This window comes from Myxocyprinus asiaticus, chromosome 2 (assembly GCF_019703515.2).
Source record: "Myxocyprinus asiaticus isolate MX2 ecotype Aquarium Trade chromosome 2, UBuf_Myxa_2, whole genome shotgun sequence".
NCBI classification, from domain to species: domain Eukaryota; kingdom Metazoa; phylum Chordata; class Actinopteri; order Cypriniformes; family Catostomidae; genus Myxocyprinus; species Myxocyprinus asiaticus.
The window spans coordinates 7604552-7626483 of record NC_059345.1 but is presented as its reverse complement, the minus strand read 5'-3'; the positions used below and the strand labels follow the sequence as shown (position 1 = coordinate 7626483).

Sequence of the window (21932 nt, the reverse complement as noted above, 5' to 3'; positions counted from 1 at the left end):
GTACACAATTAGAGATAAACACACATTTCTGTATGGAAACGGCTTAAGGGCAGATTTATTTTGCGATAAACCAAAACTTATGCGACAAAGTGATTTTTGAAGCGTGACGTCATCACGCGCACCATTTTATCAATAAAAGGCCATTTGAATGGAAACAAGCAGAAGACGGCAAATTTCAAAAAAAATATTTGCGCATTTTCACTTTGTCGATAACAAAACAGCATGAAAAGTGGATGGAAACTAGGTTAATTTATACAGTTTTCAAAAGCTAAAATGTGACCAATTTGATAAAATATAATTTGTAAAATTAATCTAAATAGAATTGTACCTAGAAGGGTCGCTAAAAGGTTCCTTTATAATTAAGAGCATTAGCTGAGAGAGAATTTATTTTATGTAGACAAATTGGACATTGTAACAGAAATGTACCCATATGAATCGATATTGAAACGAGAGCTTGTGAATCAGAATCGAATCAAATTGAGAAATCTGTATCAATACCCAGCCCTAATGGTAATACCATGGAGTACTTCATAAATACCATGGTATATGAATATTGTAATCATTCAGTACCATGGAATATGGGTGGTCGAAATAAAATGTCAAACAGTTAAAGCAGTGCCCTTAATATAAAACTAATTTCATATATTTTTATATGCCTTTTTAAAAAATGTATTCTTGTTTTATTTTTATACACAAACTTGTTATTGCCTCATATTAATCAAGAGAATATTTGTACTTTTAAAAATTCATCTGCAATCCTGTAGGACTATTTCGGTGAATTGGAAAAAGCTTAAATATTTTTTTAATTATTATTTTTATATTATTATAATAATTATATCTTTATATTATTATCTTTTTTTTCTATTATAAATTAATTTTTTATTATTTTAATTATTGCTATGATTAAAAGAGTGAAAAAGCACCACAAATATACGTATGTTTCCATATATATATATATATATATAAAATGTGTATATCTCATATATCAAAGTACCAACGGTATTACCACATTATTCAATCTCTGTATCATTATACCACCACAGTCCCTCATGGTGGGAACTTTTAAGCAATTACAGTGCTTACCTAAAGCAGCATGAAACTAATGAAAGTTTCTTACTCAAGTTCTCAATGGTGTAGTATCTCTGTTTGTAGTCCACTTTAATGGTCTGTGCATGTGGGCTGCCAATCCCATAGCCGATAGTGTAACCTCTCACTACGATGTCCTGATTCTCTGGAGGAGTCCAGCTCACTACAATACTGTTCACAAGCGGCCGTACATGCAGGGAGCTGGGGACATCTGGCACTTTTGTCTCTGATAATCAAAAAGCAAGCAAAATTCATACATGTTTACAGATATACCTTGCAGAATGCAATGCAATGCATGTAAATACAATGCAATAAAATGAAATAATAAAATACAGTATTTTGACTTAATTACATATTCTCAGAAAACAAGTCTTAATATCTTATATAATTTTGCTTCTCAACAACACTGCCTGGCGCATATGCTAATACTTCGTTGTACCTCCTTAAGCTTTGATTACGGCACGCATTCATAGTGGCATTGTTTCGACAACCTTATGCCACATCACAACATTTATTTCCATCCAGAGTTGCATTAATTTTTGAGGCCGAGATCTTGTATTGATGACGGGAGAGTAAAACCACTCCGTAAACTCTTGTCCAGCACATCCCAAAGACTTTCAATGGGGTTAAAGTCAGGACTCTGTGGAGGCCAATTCATGTGTGAAAATGATTCCTCATGCTCCCTGAACCACTCAATTTGAGGAGATGAATCTTGGCATTGTCGTCCTGGAATATGCCCATGCCATCAGGGAAGAAAAAATCCATTGATGGGATAACATTGTCATTCAGTACATTCAGGTAGTCAGCTGACTTCATTTTAGTGCCACAAAACATTGCTGAGCCTAGACCTGACCAACAGAAGCAACCCCAAATCATAACACTTCCTCCAGAGGCTTGTACAGTGGGCACTATGCGTGACTGGTGCATTGCTTCATGCACTTCCCTTCTTAACCTGACGTGCCCATCGCTTTGGAATAGGGTAAATATGGACTTATCAGACCACATGACCGTTTTCCATTGCTCCACAGTCCAATCTTTATACTCCCTAGCAAACTTAAGTCCTGTAAGGGAAATCCTGCAAGTTCTCGTTGCATTGTGCATGTGGAAATGTTCTTACTTTCACTATTAAAAACAGCCGTAAGTTCTACTGTCAGTTTTTATCGATGTGACTTCAAGCGCTTTAGTGATCTCCGATCACAATCATTCAAGATTTTTTTTCGACTACATTTCTTCTGTGAAGCTGACGGTTCACCACTATCCTTCCAGGTTTTAATAATGCATTGGACAGATCTTTTTTTTTTCTCTCCCATTTTTCTCCCCAATTTGGAATGCCTAAATCCCAATGCGCTCTTAAGTCCTCGTGGTGGCGTAGTGACTCGCCTCAATCCGGGTGGCGGAGGATGAAACTCAGTTGCCTCCGCATCTGAGACCATCAATCTGAGCATCTTATCACCTGGCTTGTTGAGTGCGTTACTGTGGAGACATAGCGCGTGGGTAGGCTTCATGCCATCCACCACGGCATCTACGCACAACTCGCCAAGCGCCCCACCGAGAGCGAACCACATTATAGTGACCACGACGAGGTTACCCCATGTGACTTTACCCTCCCTAGTAGCCAATATGGTTGCTTAGGAGACCTGGCTGGAGTCACTCAACACGCCCTGGGGATTCGAACTTGTGAACTCCAGGTGTGGTAGTCAGCGTCAATACTCGCTGAGCTACCCAGGCCCCCGGGTTGGACAGTATATACAGGTGCATCTCAATAAATTAGAATGTCGTGGAAAAGTTCATTTATTTCAGTAATTCAGCTCAAATTGTGAAACTCGTGTATTAAATAAATTCAATGCACACAGACTGAAGTAGTTTAAGTCTTTTGTTCTTTTAATTGTGATGATTTTGGTTCACATTTAACAAAAACCCACCAATTCACTATCTCAAAAAATTAGAATATGGTGACATGCCAATCAGCTAATCAACTCAAAACACCTGCAAAGGTTTCCTGAGCCTTCAAAATGGTCTCTCAGTTTGGTTCACTAGGCTACACAATCATGGGGAAGACTGCTGATCTGACAGTTGTCCAGAAGACAATCATTGACACCCTTCACAAGGAGGGTAAGCCACAAACATTCATTGCCAAAGAAGCTGGCTGTTCACAGAGTGCTGTATCCAAGCATGTTAACAGAAAGTTGAGTGGAAGGAAAAAGTGTGGAAGAAAAAGATGCACAACCAACCGAGAGAACCGCAGCCTTATGATTGTCAAGCAAAATCGATTCAAGAATTTGGGTGAACTTCACAAGGAATGGACTGAGGCTGGGGTCAAGGCATCAAGAGCCACCACACACAGATGTGTCATGGAATTTGGCTACAGTTGTCGTATTCCTCTTGTTAAGCCACTCCTGAACCACAGACAACGTCAGAGGCGTCTTACCTGGGCTAAGGAGAAGAAGAACTGGACTGTTGCCCAGTGTTCCAAAGTCCTCTTTTCAGATGAGAGCAAGTTTTGTATTTCATTTGGAAACCAAGGTCCTAGAGTCTGGAGGAAGGGTGGAGAAGCTCATAGCCCAAGTTGCTTGAAGTCCAGTGTTAAGTTTCCACAGTCTGTGATGATTTGGGGTGCAATGTCATCTGCTGGTGTTGGTCCATTGTGTTTTTTGAAAACCAAAGTCACTGCACCCGTTTACCAAGACATTTTGGAGCACTTCATGCTTCCTTCTGCTGACCAGCTTTTTAAAGATGCTGATTTCATTTTCCAGCAGGATTTGGCACCTGCCCACAGTGCCAAAAGCACCAAAAGTTGGTTAAATGACCATGGTGTTGGTGTGCTTGACTGGCCAGCAAACTCACCAGACCTGAACCCCATAGAGAATCTATGGGGTATTGTCAAGAGGAAAATGAGAAACAAGAGACCAAAAAATGCAGATGAGCTGAAGGCCACTGTCAAAGAAACCTGGGCTTCCATACCACCTCAGCAGTGCCACAAACTGATCACCTCCATGCCACGCCGAATTGAGGCAGTAATTAAAGCAAAAGGAGCCCCTACCAAGTATTGAGTACATATACAGTAAATGAACATACTTTCCAGAAGGCCAACAATTCACTAAAAATGTTTTTTTTATTGGTCTTATGATGTATTCTAATTTTCTGAGATAGTGAATTGGTGGGTTTTTGTTAAATGTGAGCCAAAATCATCACAATTAAAAGAATCAAAGACTTAAACTACTTCAGTCTGTGTGCATTGAATTTATTTAATACACAAGTTTCACAATTTGAGTTGAATTACTGAAATAAATGAACTTTTCCACGACATTCTAATTTATTGAGATGCACCTGTATATATACAGTTCTTAACCCAATTCCAGTGATTTCAGCAATCTTCTTAGTTGCTTTCTTTGCTTGATGCAGGCCAGTAATTTGCCCCTTCTCAAACACAGTAACATCTTTTCCACGACCATGGGATACATCTTCCGACATGGTTGTTTAAGAAATGAGAAGCTACACAATGCATCAGTTATGGTTAAAAGAATTGTCAGCTGAAACATATTAATCACCGCAATAATGATCCAGTCATAGGCTCTTAATTATCTGCTTATTTAAATCCAAATAGCGACTTTTTTTTGGTACAGTGTACTTTTTCTGTTCTTACCATCCAGGTCGCTCTCAAAGGTCTCGGCAGGGGTCCAATCTGTGGCAGGTCCCGTGCCGTTGACTGTCATGGCTGACACTCGCACCATGTATTCTGTGCCTCGCTGTAGACCTGGAAAATACAAGATAAACACCAAAATCAGTCTCTGATTCATTTTATCTGAAAACCAAAAATCACACTTTAATAATACAAATCAAACTGTGTGAAAACAGAACAACTTTCTAAGTAAAAGTGCAATTTAATGAATACTGAAGCACCATGTCTCAATCAACCAGTCAGCTTTGCTCTCTTGATGTAACAAACAGAAACATTTGAGCAGTTCACTTAACTCTTTTTCAAACAAATCACTGAGACAAAATCGATATCCAACAATATCATCATCATTGGCTCTGCAGTACAACATACTGACCTACACGCTACAGATTATTATTTTTTTCAGTATCGCCTAGAGCGCTGATTTATGAAGGCCTGCTTCGACAAATCTGAATTACGCTGGACTGGAATGAAGAACTCCGATTTGAAAACTCGCTGATTCTAGAGGGGAAAAGGACAAAAAACAGCAGCACCCAGAATTTCACACATCTGATGCCTTTGGGCCTGTTCTGTTACACAGAGATGAAGGAGTGCCTGCTGTCTTTAAATAAGCCAGAGGTTGTAATTGCATTAAAATGTTAATAAGCGTCTGCTTAGTCAGGGTGGTAAATGCAAAAGACTTTCATTCTCCCCTGAGCGATTCCTACGGCGTCGACACTCTGTAGCCTTTCAACAAACAAACATCTCATCTACTCCCAACTGAAACTGGAAACAACTGCTAAACATTTCTGTCTTTGATGCCTCCCTCATTGTGACACCCATGGAAAAACTGCTGAAATCTATTCTGAATGTAAAGTCATTTGAGAAATGCATTCTCTTCTGATAATAAAGTTTGTCTGAAATGGCATCTCAAAGCCAACAGTGCACATTGGTTAGGCCAAAATTCTGTGATGCCTTTTGCCTAGTGGATGACCAATATTGTTTTTTCAATGGCTGATGCTACTATGTAGAGAGCAGGATGGCAGCTGGCTGATTTAATGCCAACAATACACACAATGCAATTTCGAGAGATGTGAACATAATTGTTAGAATAAAAATAAAAAACCTGTGAAATCACTTGATGCACACAGTTTTCTTTCCTGTGTTGACATATTTCCTAATGCAACACTAAGTTGGGGCAGGAAATAATAAAGGGCCAATCCCTATTTTTCAAACAGCTAATCGCCGTTACTTTACATCAGCGCTGTGAACCATGAATTACTTCTAGCTATTTCTAGTAAGTTGCAAATGCTATTAGGGGGAGGGACTTTATTATTCTACTTAGCATTTTATTGGACAGAAATGTGTGTGCACCCCTGAGTGCAAGATGACTCATTAATATTTTGGTAAATTTTCCAGAAAGAGAAAGACTATGTTTTGTTAGGTTTGGATTACTTTGATTCTTTTTCTTCCAAACATGAACGTTCTTTCATCATTTACTCACCCTCATGCCATGCCTGATGTGTATGACTTTCTTTCTTCTGCTGAACACAAATGAAGATTTTTAGAAATATCTCAGCTCTGTAGGTAAATACAATTCAAGTCAACAGAGTCCGAAACGCAAAACCCAGAAAAGCACATAAAGGCAGCATAAAAGTAATCCATATGACTCCAGTGGTTAAATCAATGTCTTCTGAAGCAATATGACAGGTGTGGGTGAGAAACAGATCAATATTTAAGTCCTTTTGTTTTCTTTTCTATAAATCTCCACTTTCAAACAACCCTCCTAAGCACTTTTAAGAGTTCTTCTTTTGTTTTTGGCAATTCTCATTCTTCATGCATATCACCACCTTCTTGGCAGGAAGGAGAATTTATAGTAAAAAAGGACTTAAATATTGATCTGTTTCTCATACACACCTTTCATATCGCTTCAGAAGACATGGATTTAACCACTGGAGTCATATGGATTACTTTTATGCTGACTTTATGTGCTTTTTTTGAGCTTCAAAATTTTGGACCCTGTTGACTCGCATTGTATGGACCTACAGTGCAAAGATATTCTTATAAAAGTCTTCATTTGTGTACAGCAGAGGAAAGAAAGTCATACAGTTCATTTTTGGGTGAACTTCAGTGTATATACACTGGCGGCCAAAATTTTGGAATAATGTACAGATTTTGCTCTTATGGAAAGAAATTGGTACTTTTATTCACAAAAGACATTAGTAACGTGAAACATTACTATTACAATTTGAATTTTTTTTCCAGAATTTTTTTAACTACTTCAAAGAGTTCTCATCAAAAAATCTTCCAACAATGACAGCTTTGCAGATCCTTGGCATTCTAGCTGTCAGTTTGTCCAGATACTCAGGTGACATTTCACCCCACACTTCCTGTAGCACTTGCCATAGATGTGACTGTCTTGTCGGGCACTTCTCACGCACCTTACAGTCTAGCTGATCCCACAACTGCTAAATGCGGTTAAGATCCATAACACTCTTTTCCAATTATCTGTTGTCCAATGTCTGTGTTTCTTTGCCCACTCTAACCTTTTCTTTTTGTTTTTTTCTTTGCAATTCTTCCCATAAGGCCTGCACCCCTGAGTCTTCTCTTTACTGTTGTACATGAAACTGGTGTTGAGCGGGTAGAATTCAATGAAGCTGTCAGCTGAGGACATGTGAGGCATCTATTTCTCAAACTAGAGACTCTGATGTACTTATCCTCTTGTTTAGTTGTACATCTGGCCTTCCACATCTCTTTCTGTCCTTGTTAGAGACAGTTGTCCTTTGTCTTTGAATTGTATAGCCTTCATTCCTCAAAACAGTGATTGACTGATGAGTTTCTAGAGAAAGCTGTTTCTTTTTTTGCCATTTTTGACCTAATATTGACCTTAAGACATGCCAGTCTATTGCATACTGTGGCAACTCAAAAACAAACACAAAGACAATGTTAAGCTTCATTTAACGAACTAAACAGCTTTCAACTGTGTTTGATATAATGGCAAGTGATTTTCTAGTACCAAATTAGCAATTTAGCATGATTACTCAAGGATAAGGTGTTGGAGTGATGGCTGCCGGAAATGGGGCCTGTCTAGATTTGATCAAAAATGACTTTTTTCAAATAGTGATGGTGCTGTTTTTTTACATCAGTATTGCCGGACTATACATTGTGATCAGCTGAATGCCATTTTGGTGAATTAAAGTACCAATTTCCGAAACAGCACAATATGTACATTATTCCAAACTTTTGGCCGCCAGTGTATATACTATATATACACAGTACTGTGCAAAAGTCTTAGGCACATAAGATTTTTCACAAAAGCATTTGTCTTAAGAAGGTTATTTATCCCAGGACTCCCAAACATTACTTTTGCACATAGAAACGATTAGAATAGAAGAACAGGGAGCCCTGCAACAGATGTCATGGCCCCCACAGAGCCCTCCACTGAACATCGTGTAAGTCTGAGATTACATAAAGAGACAGAAGCAATTGAGACAGCCTAAATAGATAGAAGAACTGTGATGAATTCTCCAAGAAGCTTGGAACATCCTATCTGCCAACAACCAAGAAAAACTGTGTCCAGGTGTACCTAGGAGAATTGGTGCTGTTTTAAATGCAAAGGTGATCACACCGAATATTGATTTAGCTTTTTTTATGTTTACTGGACTTTGTATGACATTAAGTGATAAATGAAAACAATTTATGGCATTATTATAGAAGACATCCTCACTATGCAACATTTTTGCCTAAATGTGCCTAAAACTTTTTCACAGTACTGTACATATAAAAAGTTTCCAAAAAGCACAGTCATTATACAATGCTGAACATCAAAAACAGATGATTAATCAGCTTCCTCTATGTCTACTTTTGAGATTAGAATGCTGTTTGGCTTACCATCTATGAGCTGATAGAGCTGTGATCCTGAAGTAATTTCCGCCACTTCACTCTTCCTCGCGCCCTTCCTGTAACGAATCTTGTATCCAGAGATTTCACCGTTCTGAGCATCTGCTGGAGGAGGCTGCCATCTGACCATGATGCTCTGCAAGTTTGCACATGAATTAAGAAACCCACTTAAAAAGAATCGTTAACCCAAAACAGAAAATTCTGTCATCATTTACTCACTCTCGGGTGATTCCAAACCTGTGTGACTCCCTTTCTTCAGTGGAACAAAAAGCAGAAGTTTATCAGAATGTCCAAGTTACTCTTTTCAATACAATTAATGCATGTTGTAACCAATGACTGTAAAGTTCTAAAAACTACATAAAAACACTAAAGCTATGTCCCAAACGACACACAATATACTATGCACTTAGCCATGTAGTGTATGAATTTTCAAAGTGTAGTATCGTCCCAAATAGAAAACTTTTAAGAGCCGTTTAACAGCTGACGGAAATGACGTTTCAAACCCAAGCGCTATGTTGCCACTAGCTTTAGCGACTTATCCACCCTCAGTTCAACAATTACAGCTCAATAATATACATATTCACACAGCATGGTATGATGGTAAAGCGTTTAACTAACTCAAGGTGCTGTCTTCACAGAAGTTTCGCTAGTTGTCATATTCTCCATTATTTATAATCGTTTTGCCAGATCACCATCGCTGCCGGTAACTCCACCCCTTCCGCTACATACGGCAAGCCGCGTGCACTGAGTGCACGAAGTTTCCAACATTCCACACTCCGCATAATCCGGGTCCTTGTAGTACATTTCTTTTTGTTGCATTTTCAGTGTAAACACACTACTCGCACTTCTTACACTACAAAATGACTTAATATAGTGCAGAAGTTTGCGGTTTGGGACGCACCTTGAGAGAGTAGTCCATATGACTCATGCGCTGTATTCTAAGTCATGCGACAGCTTTGTGTAAGGAACAGACCGAAATGTAAGCCTTTTCTTTCATCACAGTTCGCAAATCTCATTTGTACATCCACTGATTCAAACTTGTCCCATCAAAAGACGTCACGGCGAATTTGACTTCAGTGACCTCAAACGCCATTGGTAACCGAATGTAATACGGTAAGTTTAAATAGGTTGAAGCGCAAATGACATTTAAAAGCTAAGGCTGACTGGAACTTTTCACTGGCAATGGCAAAAGATTGGTCTGTTCCTTACACAAAGCTACTATATGGCTTCAGAAGGCTTGGAATACAGCACATCATTTGTATTGACTACTTTTATGTCTTTTTGAAGCTTGACAGTCTCTGCTCACAATATGCAGTCATTGCATGGAAAAGAGTAGTTAGGAGATTTTTCAAAATATTTTTTGCATGTTACATAGAAGAAAGGGTTTTGTGTTCAGAACGACACAAAGGTGACTAAATGACAGAACTATTCGTACATTTAGATTAAAGATACAATGGATGTTCTTGTATCTGTAATATCAAACATGCAATGAACTGCTCTCAGTTATTGTCTCCCTGAGGCATCCATTAGAGAATGTGATCGTCCTTCATATAAAGCATGCACAAGCATATCAGTCCTACAGGAGAGGGCATTGGGAGAGCAGCAGAGGCTGGCCTGCATTGAACCCATGAATAATAGATAAAGCTGTGAAGTGCAGAGGAGCCTGAGGGACTGCGGCTCAGAGATGGATGGCAGAGGCTAGCTGCGGGGCCCGCAGTGCCTGCTGGGATAATGAAGACAGGGAGAGGGGCCACACAGTGTGGGTGGAGAATTAATTACTAGTATCCACAGTTGCCATGTTCCACAGGCCACGACGGAAGCAACCAAATTAAATCTGCAGCAAGTATGGAATTACTGTATTTCAATTTTCTACCTTGTAGAAAATTCTGGTTTACCTTACAAACTGCTGGCTGTGTTTTCAGCCAAAGGTTCATTCTATTAAACTGGTGCCTTTTTTAGTTCGATAAAGTGATTCTTTTAGTAAATTTTGTATGATTTTAATCATTCTATCTGACCAATAATGTGTTTACATGTTAATAATTTGCATTTTGGCATCTCAAGATAAATGAACCAATTTTAATAAATATTGGAATATAATTATAACTTCAGAAAGGTAATAGGATTGATGGTAACAGTTTTACAGTCTAACATTACAAGCCTTTAATTCTGGTATTTCTCCAAATATCCACTTTTGAATTATCAGTCGTTTACTATACATACTCATGGTAACAGGGTTGACATTTTAAGATCACCCTTTACTGAAAACATAACAAAACATGGGATAAAGTGATAAAGACGAGACTTTAACTTGTCTGTAAATGGAATGGATTTATGGAATAGTTGATTATTTAAAAGGGTAAAATTATGGTAACAGGGTTGACAGTTTAACAGTTTGATATTACAAGCCTTAAAGATACTTAAATTCTGGTATTTCTCCAAATATCCACTTTTGAATTATCAGTTGTTTACTATACATACACTATACATACTCATGGTAACAGGGTTGACATTTTAAGATCACCCTTTACAGACAAACACTGGATAAAGTGATAAAAAAGATGAGACTTTAACATGTCTGTAAATGGAATGGATTTATGGAAAAGTTGATTATTTTAATCAACTATAAAAAGGGGAAACATTATGGTAACAGGGTTGACAGTTTAACAGTTTGACATTACAAGCCTTAAATATACTTAAATTCTGGTATTTCTACATATATTTACTTTTGAATGATCAATTGTTTACTATACATACTTATGGTAACAGGGTTGACATTTTAAGATCACCCTTTACATAAAAAACATATCAAAACATAGGATAAAGTGGTAAAAAAAAGATCAGACTTAAACTTGTCTGTAAATGGAATGGATTTATGGAATAGTTTATTATTTTAAAAAGGGGGAGCATGATTGTAACAGGGTTGATAGTTTAACAATTTGACATTACAAGCCTTAAAGATACTTAAATTCTGGTATTTCTACAAATATTCACTTTTGAATGATCCATTGTTTAACTATACATACTGATGGTAACAGGGTTGACATTTTAAAAATCACCCTTTACTGACAAACATACCAAAACATAGAATAAATTGATAAAAAAAAAAGATAAGACTTAAATTTCTCTGTAAATGGAATCAATGGAATATTTCTTGAAAGGAAGACAATATTATTATGACGAAGTTATTTTGATTTATGGAATAGTTAAATACTTTAAAGGGAAAAAATATGACAGTAACAGGGTTGACAAATAACCTGGGAACACAACTTCAAGACATATAATTCATCTCATCTAAAATCTATCTATCTATCTATCTACAAAGAGAATAAAGACAAAATGTTAGCTTTTATTTCAAAATATTTTTTCAACAAAATTTGCAAGTTGGAACTTTTCCAGTTTGATTAGTGGATTTTTTAATAAAATTTCTGTGTGGTATGTGTTGGAATGTAGATATGGAATATATGCCTTGGCATAATTAATAGTAACAGGGTTGACGGTAACAAGGTCAACTGTTTTACAGTTTGAGATTACAAGCCTTAAAGATATTTAAATTACAGTATATCTACAAATATCCACTTTTCAATTATCAATTGCATACTATTCATGGTAACAGGGTTGACATTTGAAGATAGCCTTTTACTGACAAACAACACAACTTAAGATAAAGTGATAGAAAAAGAAGACACTTCAACTTGTCCTTAAAGGGTTCACTTCTTGAATGGCTGATTATATAATTCTGACATAGATTTTTGATTTATGGAATAGATTACTACTTTAAAAGGGGGAAATATGATGGTAACAGTGTTGACACATAACATGGGGGGGGAAAAAACTTCGACTTCTAAATGAAACTAAAATCTAAATATATATCTAGAAAGAATAAAGACTAAATATAAGCTTTTATTTCTATAAATTTTGTTTTCAAGAAAATTTGCATATTTGCTAATATAGTAAGCAGAAGTTGGAAACAAACAAACTTGATTTAATTTACTTATGGGGTTGCAGGGGTGCAGAGCAGCAGGATTGGGAAATAAAATGAGGCACACAAAGGTACCCCGAGGGAGCCCCAAATAAGTTGTGTTTATTATACTGCACACAAATGAATTCCCTCTTTCTGTTGTGTAGCACCCCAGAGCCACAAAGGGGAGTCTTGATACCGTCCATGCAGAGCCTTCTAATTAACCATCACCTTCTGCAGTACACTAATCTGAAAAAGTTTCTGTTTGGGACTTAAAGCCTTCATTATTATTCAGTGTTAATTACTCAGCCATAAAACCCATTACAATCATGAAAGTGTATGGATCTCTGTGTACCCCCAATGCAAACAGACTTAAATGCTACTGTAAACTAGAGTTCGACATTTTCTGAAGCAAATGTGAGTGGTGCTTGCTCGAGCAAAACTCGCTGTCATGCGATTGTGTTGCTAAAGCCTGGTGTATACTACATGACTCAAACTTGTCTCAGTTTTCAAAACTGCTTGATATCTGGACGTCTTGTTGTCATGTGTGCACACAAGCGAGAGATGACAATGAGTCACAGCCAATGAAATACAGAGAGCGCGCAAGAGGAGGCCAAGGTATTAGGAAGCAGAAGATAAAAAATAATGAGAAAATTAAATAAAACCTCATCCACATCTCCCTACTTGCTCTTTTTATTATTATCAGCTGTTTTTACATTTTTCCCCCCTTGCAAATGGTGCCAATAAAGCACGAAAACTGGCGAGAGTCTTTCTTTCATGTTTGTTGACATGTTATCAAGAATAAACTGTACGAGTTTGTGAATGAATTTCGTTATCTTAATTTTAAGATGCTTTTTTGGCGATCCGTTTGAAAAGGGACGACCCTAAAGGCAGCTGTAGCGAATGGTTTTTCGACGGTTCTGTGCGGATTTACAGGGAAATAAACGTACAATTGGAACATATTACAAATCGAATGCATAAACATAGAATAGGGACACAGATATGAGAAGCACACACATTAGAAGCTCAATTACAGATGCGGCACTTAAATAAATCTGCTCTTCATAATTCTGCTCTAAATGTCATAAATAATTAAGAGAAATCGGTTTTAAGTCGGTTTTTAGCGCTTTTCTTTCTCGTCTTTTACTTGTTTGTGCTTTATTATCATTAAGTAAAACACAGACGTATTGAATGATGCATGTCCTCATGAAATCAGAGACTCTCTCCTCGAAATCCTAACACAAGTGGCAGTGATGTCTCGCTTGTACATTTGTGATCGAATTACCCAAAACTCATCAGGTGTTCACATGGCGCACATGGACTTAGTCGGGTACGAATGGTCGTATAGTTGATGCACTACAGTCCTGTAGTGTTCGCACCAGCATGACGAAAAACAGGACCGCGAGTCGTAGGGTGTCGACGACAAGTTGTGTATTGAAAGCTTGGCTTAAGGTTCAGGGGCGATTCTAGGACCTCACTAGGATCCAATGACACCATAAGATGTATACATTTAATGTGTTCCACTTTCTTGCATAGATAGTGTTTTGTTTTTTAAACTGTGTTTTTACATCATTCAATCTAGCCAGCTAATATTCATTCATAATATTGTCATTTTTTATTGTAAACACTTATAAAGTTATAAAAAATTACCAAACCCGCTTGAATAATATGGACAAACCATGTATTGCGTGACAAGTGTCCATAATGCCACACCGCATTATTCTAGCCAAGTAGTCGATAATACTTGTATAAACAGACTCAAAAATAGCAACAGCTAGAGCAAAACTGTCCACGTACACAGCTTGAGGATGAGGGGGATGTGAAAACAGTGGAGTGATCAGAGGAGTATTGCTTTATGACAGAGCTTGAGATGATAGCAACAGATGAGCCTGCAGTACACTTCACCCAGCAGCTGCCAGCACACTGCCTCTGCTCCCTGTGCCCTTCTCCAGGGACCCAGCGACAGTCATACACCCTTACCTTAGAGTTCAGCACCTCAACGGTCAGATTCTGTGGAGGAGCACTGGGAACTGAGCAGAGAATGAAGAAGTGTTTTAGTCAACATACCGTCAGCCTAAATGTCATTATCCACATACAGTCGCCCCAGAAAGTATTTGGACACTTAAGCCATACTTAAAGGGTTAGTTCACCAAAAAAGGAACATTCTCACATTATTTACTCACCCTCATGCCATCCCAGATATGTACGACTTTCTTTCTTCTGCTGAACACAAACAAAGATTTTTAGAAGAATATCTCATCTCTGTAGGTCCATTCAATGCAAGTGAGTGGTGATAAGACCTTTGTAGCCCCAAAAAGCAGATAAAGGCAGCATAAAAGTAATCCATCAGACTCCAGTGGTTAAATCAATGTCTTCTGAAGCAATCCAGTTGGTTTTTGGGTGAGAACAGACCAAAATATGACTTCTTTTTCACTTTTCATCTTGACAGCAGTCTCCTTGGCATTCATGATTTCATGCTCAATTACACTTCCTATAGCGCCATCTAGCGCTCTGCGCATGTGTCAAGCATCTAGGAAGTGTAATTGAGCTTGAAATCATGATCATGCCTAGAGACTGCAATAGCAAGGTGTACAGTTAATTTTTTTAAATATATTTTGGTCTGTTCTCACCCAAAACCAACTTGATCCCTTCAGAAGACATTGATTAAACAACTGGAGTCATATGGATTACTTTTATGTAGTCTTTATGTGCTTTTTGGAGCTTCAAATTTCTGGTCACCATTCACTTGCATTGTATGGACCTACAGAGCTGAGATATTCTTCTAAAAATCTTAATTTGTGGTCAGCAGAAGAAAGAAAGTCATACACATCTGGGATGGCATGAGGGTGAGTAAATGATGAGATCATTTACATTTTTGGGTGAACTGTCCCTTTAAATTGCATGAATGTCATTGCAGCAGATACCTTTTCTCAGAACTAACTTCACTTTTCCAAGACATGTTTGCAATGACTTTTTACAAACTGGTGTCAAGGTGATTTCAGGGGTTGTATAAAGTCATTGCTGTACTATGTACTTTAAAGTAATATACAAAGTCCAATATTAACACTCACCAAGAGCCAAACTTACAAATATAAGCAATAAAACAACTGCTTACTGAGTTACTGGACAGTCGGTTGGTAACTTTTGTAGGAATTGCAACACAATACAATCACAGAAAGAAACACACACACACACACACACACACGCATTCACGCACACACACACACAAACACACATATATATATATATCTATATAAATAACTATAAAAGAAAGTTCCATGGCCTGTACCAAATATATAGTGTCCACTAAATTTAATGTTTGGACCCTGGTGATATTGCTCTGCTGTTGTAACTGTAAGGTCACAGATGACTGTTGGCATGTTTTTGTCTGGGTGTATGGATGTATGGAGGAAACTGACTACGAAGACAAAAAAAATAATATATTTTTGTAAGTACCATCAGAGTAGGTCCGTATGGATACATCCTCAGTAGAGACTCCAGGTCCATGTTTATTGTAGGCCACCACTCTGAAACTGTACTCTGTGAACTTCTTCAGCCCAGTCATGGTGTAAGATAGTGTTTTGACATCTATATCCTGACACAGAAGAGAGACACAGGAGATATAAGTGTCTAACTGCTGAATTCTGACACTAGGAACACAATTATAGACCGAGATTAGAGATATTATAGCTGATAGTCTTAGTTGTAATAAAACAGATCCTAAGCTTAAACTCAGGACAACGATCAGATCCAAGAGTTCCAGCTGCTCTCCATCATCAATACCTGACATTTCACATGAAATAATATAAAATATTTAATGTTTTATATGTGAGATTACAGAGAGGTGAGTGTGCAGTCTTACCTGCTCATTTCCGAGACCCTTCTCCATGTAGTAAATTTTGTAGTTTTGTATCTCGCCGTTGCCGGTGAGGGGCATGTCCCAGCTGAGGCTCACTGTGGTGGGGAACGTGACCACAGCGTGGAGGTTAGGAGCTGGTCCAGGTACCTGGACTTTAAAACAGAAGAAATGGAGAAGAGACAGTTACTGTAAGTAACAAATACAATCACTGCACTGATATGCACTTTAAAACCAAACCTTTAACATATCTGTGATACACAGCTTTTCAACTCAAGGTGAAAAGATTGAACCCTCTTCAGCGCATAAGAGAGAATATTTGGCTCTTCCTGACATAAAGTCAAGTCAAATGTTATTGTGCTGTAGACACCATGCATAGAGAGCAAGACAGAGAGAGAGACAGGCACACTTTCTCTTTCACTAGGGTACATTTCAATACATAAGAGAGAAATACTTTGAAGCTTTTGTACCATATTTCTCCAAATTGCCTGAACAAGATCAAATTCAAGTGCTATTGCAATTGCACATTCACTATTGTAAAATTGATACTTGAATTGCACATCTTTAGAAAGAAGGATCTAACCTTTTTATATATTATTTTATTTCTTTACTGTACTTTATTATTTTATTTTACTGTACTATATTTTATTAATTTATAAATGTATTATTTGTAATATATATTATTTGTATTATTTATACTTAAATTGCAGATCTTTAATAAGAAGGATCCAACCCATCTTTTATTTATTTTATTGTACCTGCCTGAAAAAGATCAAATTCAAGTGCTATAGCAATTGCACATTAACAGATTCACCACAGTAAAATTCATACTTGAATTGCACATCTTTAGAAAGGAGGATCAAACCCATCTTTTTTATATTATTTTATTTCTTACTGTACTTTATTATTTTATTACATTATACATGTATTATTATTATTATTATTATTATTTATACTTAAATGTCATATATTTGATAATCTTTTTATTTTTTTATTTATAATTATTTATTATTATTATTATATTTTATTTTATAATCACTGGCACCTTTACATTCTTTGTTATTTGTCTTGATGCTTTGGCAATCTTGTTTGTAAAACAGTCATGACTATAACGTCAGAGAGAGAGAGAGAGAGAGAGAGAGAGAGAGAGAGAGAGAGAGAGAGAGAGAGAGAATATATTTTATAGTATTTTATTTTTTTAAATATTAGTAATATAATATTAACATTTAAAGGCAATAATATTTTATCATCACTGGCACCTTAATAGTATTTATTAGTTTATTTTTGTTTATTTTTTAGTTACAAATTCACTGTAGCAAAATTTATACTTGAACTACACATCTTTATAAAGAAGGATCAAACCTTTTTATATATTATTTTATTTATTTACTGTACTTTCTTATTTTATTTTATTGTACTTTATTTTATTAATTTATTATAATACAATAAAATGTATAATATTTTATCATCACTGGCACTTCAATAGTATTTATTAGTTTAGTTTAGTTTTTTATTTTATTTTATTTTTTGTTACACATTCACTGTAGCAAAATTGACACTTAAATTGCACAACTTTAATAAGAAGGATCAAACAATTTTATTTGAAAAAATAAACATAAATTTACTAAATGTATTTATTTTACTGTTCTTTATTACTTTTTATTTTAGTTATTGATCGTGTATTATTATTATTATTTCATTTTATAATCCCTGGCACCTTTATTTTGTTTTTTTAGTTGTATTGATGCTTTGGCAATCTTGTTTATGAAACAGTCATGACTATAAAGAAAGAGAGAGAGAAAGAGCGAGAGCGAGCGAGAGCGAGACTATATATTTTTTCATTTTATTTTACAATATTAATTATATTAAAATATTAATATTTATTTTATCATCACTGGCACATTTATGTCGGTTACTGCTATTTTCCATGTCATTTGTATTGATGCTTTAGCAATCTTGTTTGTAAAACAGTAATGACTATAAAGCACATTTAAATTGAAAATGAAATTGAATTGAGAGAGAGAGGCCACTGCTTCAATCACCATATTAGGTAGCTGTCTGTGTATATCAGTACAATAGACTATTTGTATTGTTTATTAATGCCATGTTGAATTATTTCTTCCTCTTAAAAAAAAAAAAAAAAGTATTACTTTTTCTGTCACGGTTGTTCTTTGTATTGATGCTTTAGCAATATTGTTTGCAAGACAGTAATGCTAATAATGTACTGTGAAACTGAACTGAGTATAGAGAGAGATGTTTGGTCTGTTGGAGCATACAATAGTGGCATGTGTCTGCAGACAGCAAACCAACACAGACTGCAGGAGTTATTTAATTTAATTTGCCCAGCAGAGCGGGGAGAATGGAAATGAGATTGTATGTTGCTTAACTTTTGTTTACTTGCAAAGGTCATGAATCATTACATTCAATTATAGGCTCTGATGAGAGTCCGTTAAATCCCATGTTTTCTAACACAGTCACAACTGACATGCCTTGATGGACTGAACATGTAGCATCAATCTTAACTGTGCGGTACATTACATGAAATACAATATTATTTAAAAGCACTTACATAAAATGACTAGCCCATCTTAAGCAAGTAGGAAAGTAGTCACTGAGGAAATAACACATGGCCTGTTCTTTAGGAACCAGGACTCGAACCAGCAACCTTCTGGTGACCAGCCCTTTGATTTAGCCACTACACCAGCCGAACAACTGCTTGACTATGTTCATCCATGAACCATGTTCGTCATGTTAGAGCTCAAATTACAACAGCATTTTATGCCTAACATGAATCATTTCGCAAACTTTGATCAAAGTTCTCAGCATGATCTTGAACAACTGTGTAAGAGATTATACCACTTTATCTCGGTACCACAGACAGCCATTCTCTCATCATGATGAAGACATCAATGCCTGCATTTCTTACTGATGTTTTACAGGATTGGATGGGGTGCCCACACTGGATTTAGTGCACTGCTGAGAGTGTGCATGTGTAGGTGTATTTGTGCTCAGATAAGTTAATTCATAATGTTAGCAGTATGTGTGTGAGCCTGTGAGGCTGATCTCTACGCAGCAGGGCTCCAGAGAGTGCCAGGAACCTGCAAACACACACTATAAAGTGCTTATAGCGTTCAGAGCCAAGGATGCTCAGAGGAGCCAGTCTGACCCAGAAACAGCTTCTCCTGAGCTGTGTCTGAGCTGATAATGTTTCACATTGGTGGAGTCAGGCCATATATCTTCAGTGCTGTTGAAGAGATACCCCACGCGTGTTTACTTAAAAGCCAGTAGGTGTTTACTTGTACTTATACCTCTATAATGAGATTTTAAACCGGCATCAAGGCTTGGTCGAAAAATACACTGGCGGCCAAAACTTTGGAATAATGTACAGATTTTGCTGTTTCGGAAGGAAATTGGTACTTTAATTCACCAAAGTAGGCCTTGCGTGCAAAGAATTGCAAAGAAAAAGCCACTTTTGAAACAGAAAATCTAAAAGAAAAGGTTAGAGTGGGCAAAGAAACACAGACACTGGACAACAGATAATTGGAAAAGAGTGTTATGGATCTTAACCCCATTGAGATTTTGTGGGATCAGCTAGACTGTAAGGTGCGTGAGAAGTGCCCGACAAGACAGCCACATCTATGGCAAGTGCTACAGGAAGTGTGGGGTGAAATGTCACCTGAGTATCTGGACAAACTGACAGCTAGAATGCCAAGAATCTGCAAAGCTGTCTTTGCTGCACGTGGAGGATTTTTTGATGAGAACTCTGAAGTAGTTTAAGAAGTTCTGAAATTTTTTTCCAAATTGCAATAGTAATTTTTCACGTTATTAATGTCCCGACTATACATCGTGATCAGTTGAATGCCACTTTGGTGAATAAAAGCACCAATTTCTTTCCATAAGAGCAAAATCTGTACTTTATTCCAAACTTTTGGCCGCCAGTGTACCTCCTGAGAAACTGTTAAGCATACTATATTTGACATGAGACATACTCTACGCAAGTACGCGAACATGTACGCAAGCTCGATTTGACATGTTGTTGCATTCCGCACGCACCTGTAGTTCACGGTACTACAGAGTAAAACAAAGCAGTCATAGTGTGCATGCGTCAAATGCGTCCAAAAAGGAATGCGTTCAAAATAATATAATTTGAGAGGCTAGAATGCTCGACCGTGCAAGAGTCATAGCGGAACACAGAAAAATAACGCATACTCTACCCTGAATGTATTGCATTCTCTGAGTTGCCACAAGGGGAGCTATAGCAGACATTAGTGTAAATCGTCTTCTAGGGTTATAGTTTATATCCTTTTTAAGATGGACATTTGAAGGTAACTCAGTCGCCCTTTGAGTACCGCCACAGTAATGCAAGAAGGCATTTTAAAGACAACATAAAATCAAAATTTTACCTATTTAGGTTCCTAATACATGTTCCTGGTCTTATTGTGCACAATTCATCAGTGCACGTTATTCGTAACAAAAAATATATAAAAATGTTGTATTCATAACCTTTTATAAAAACGTTATAACCTCCTAATTCCTCCCCTGAAATGACTTTCATACATAAACGCTGCTTATGTTTCAACAAACAGGTACCGACTGTGTTTCAGGACAGAGTTGGTCAGCATATTCACATTCTGGCTGCATTCTGGTATGGAACACCTACAACTATCCAGTCCCGATTGATAAAAAAAAATCAAGTCCCGTCCTACATTTGTTTCTCGTTAAATATCCGTTTCACTCAGAAATACTGTATGTCACATTATGGAAGTTAAAAATTTTGCGAATGCCATTTAATGTTGACTAAGTATGTAGAACAGGCTACATGCATGCAATGCATTCGTGTCTGTGTAGGCATACTTGCACTGAGTATGTTTCTGGCCTTAGCTTCTTTTCAAATCTACAACAACGATATAATGTGTTTGTACACATCACATTTGATGTATTCCATAAAATCCCATTCGGGCACATACTACATTCTGAGTTGTTATGCTTGTCAATTGAGTAACGGGGAGTGGATCTTACCCTCAGGTTGGGTGGCTACCCTCAAAGGTGCTGAGCTCTCTCCAGGGCCATTTCTGTTGTAGGCCACCACCCGGAAGGCATACTTGGTGTCTGGCATTAGGTTCTGAATGGTGACTTGCATTTCTCCGGGACGACTGGTGTTGACAATCCGCTCCCTACAGGATGAGAGAAACAAGCATGATATGAGACTGAAACAAGAAGTTCAAAGCTTCTCTTAATTTTCTGTGGTCAACAGTCAGCTAATATAGAATGGAGTTATAAATATTAATACTAAGAACAACATACGACTTAAATAATAGAATAAAAAAACAACAACAGGCAGAACTGTCAATAGCATTCATAATTAAATGCACTGCCTCTTGTTGGGTGCGAATCTCATGAAAACATGCCCAGGTCACATTTCACAACAAAAGACTAAAGAAAGAAAAAAATAAACTGCATTTTCCTGAAAGAGAATT

The 21932-nt window shown here is 37.0% G+C and overlaps 1 protein-coding gene across 12 annotated transcripts in view; it reads right to left on the bottom strand.

Annotated features, from left to right (window-relative positions):
• The window catches only part of LOC127411912 (neogenin-like), a 251656-nt gene that overhangs the window by 29770 nt on the left and 199954 nt on the right, over positions 1-21932 (bottom strand). For all 12 annotated transcript variants that reach the window (XM_051647860.1, XM_051647870.1, XM_051647809.1 and 9 more), the window contains exons 9-15: positions 21475-21629; positions 16462-16610; positions 16056-16194; positions 14580-14629; positions 8633-8777; positions 4730-4840; positions 1118-1312 (exon numbers count right to left, since the gene is read on the bottom strand). In XM_051647860.1, the coding sequence (XP_051503820.1) occupies positions 1118-1312; positions 4730-4840; positions 8633-8777; positions 14580-14629; positions 16056-16194; positions 16462-16610; positions 21475-21629 (944 nt within the window). The remainder of the gene's footprint in view (positions 1-1117; positions 1313-4729; positions 4841-8632; positions 8778-14579; positions 14630-16055; positions 16195-16461; positions 16611-21474; positions 21630-21932) is intronic.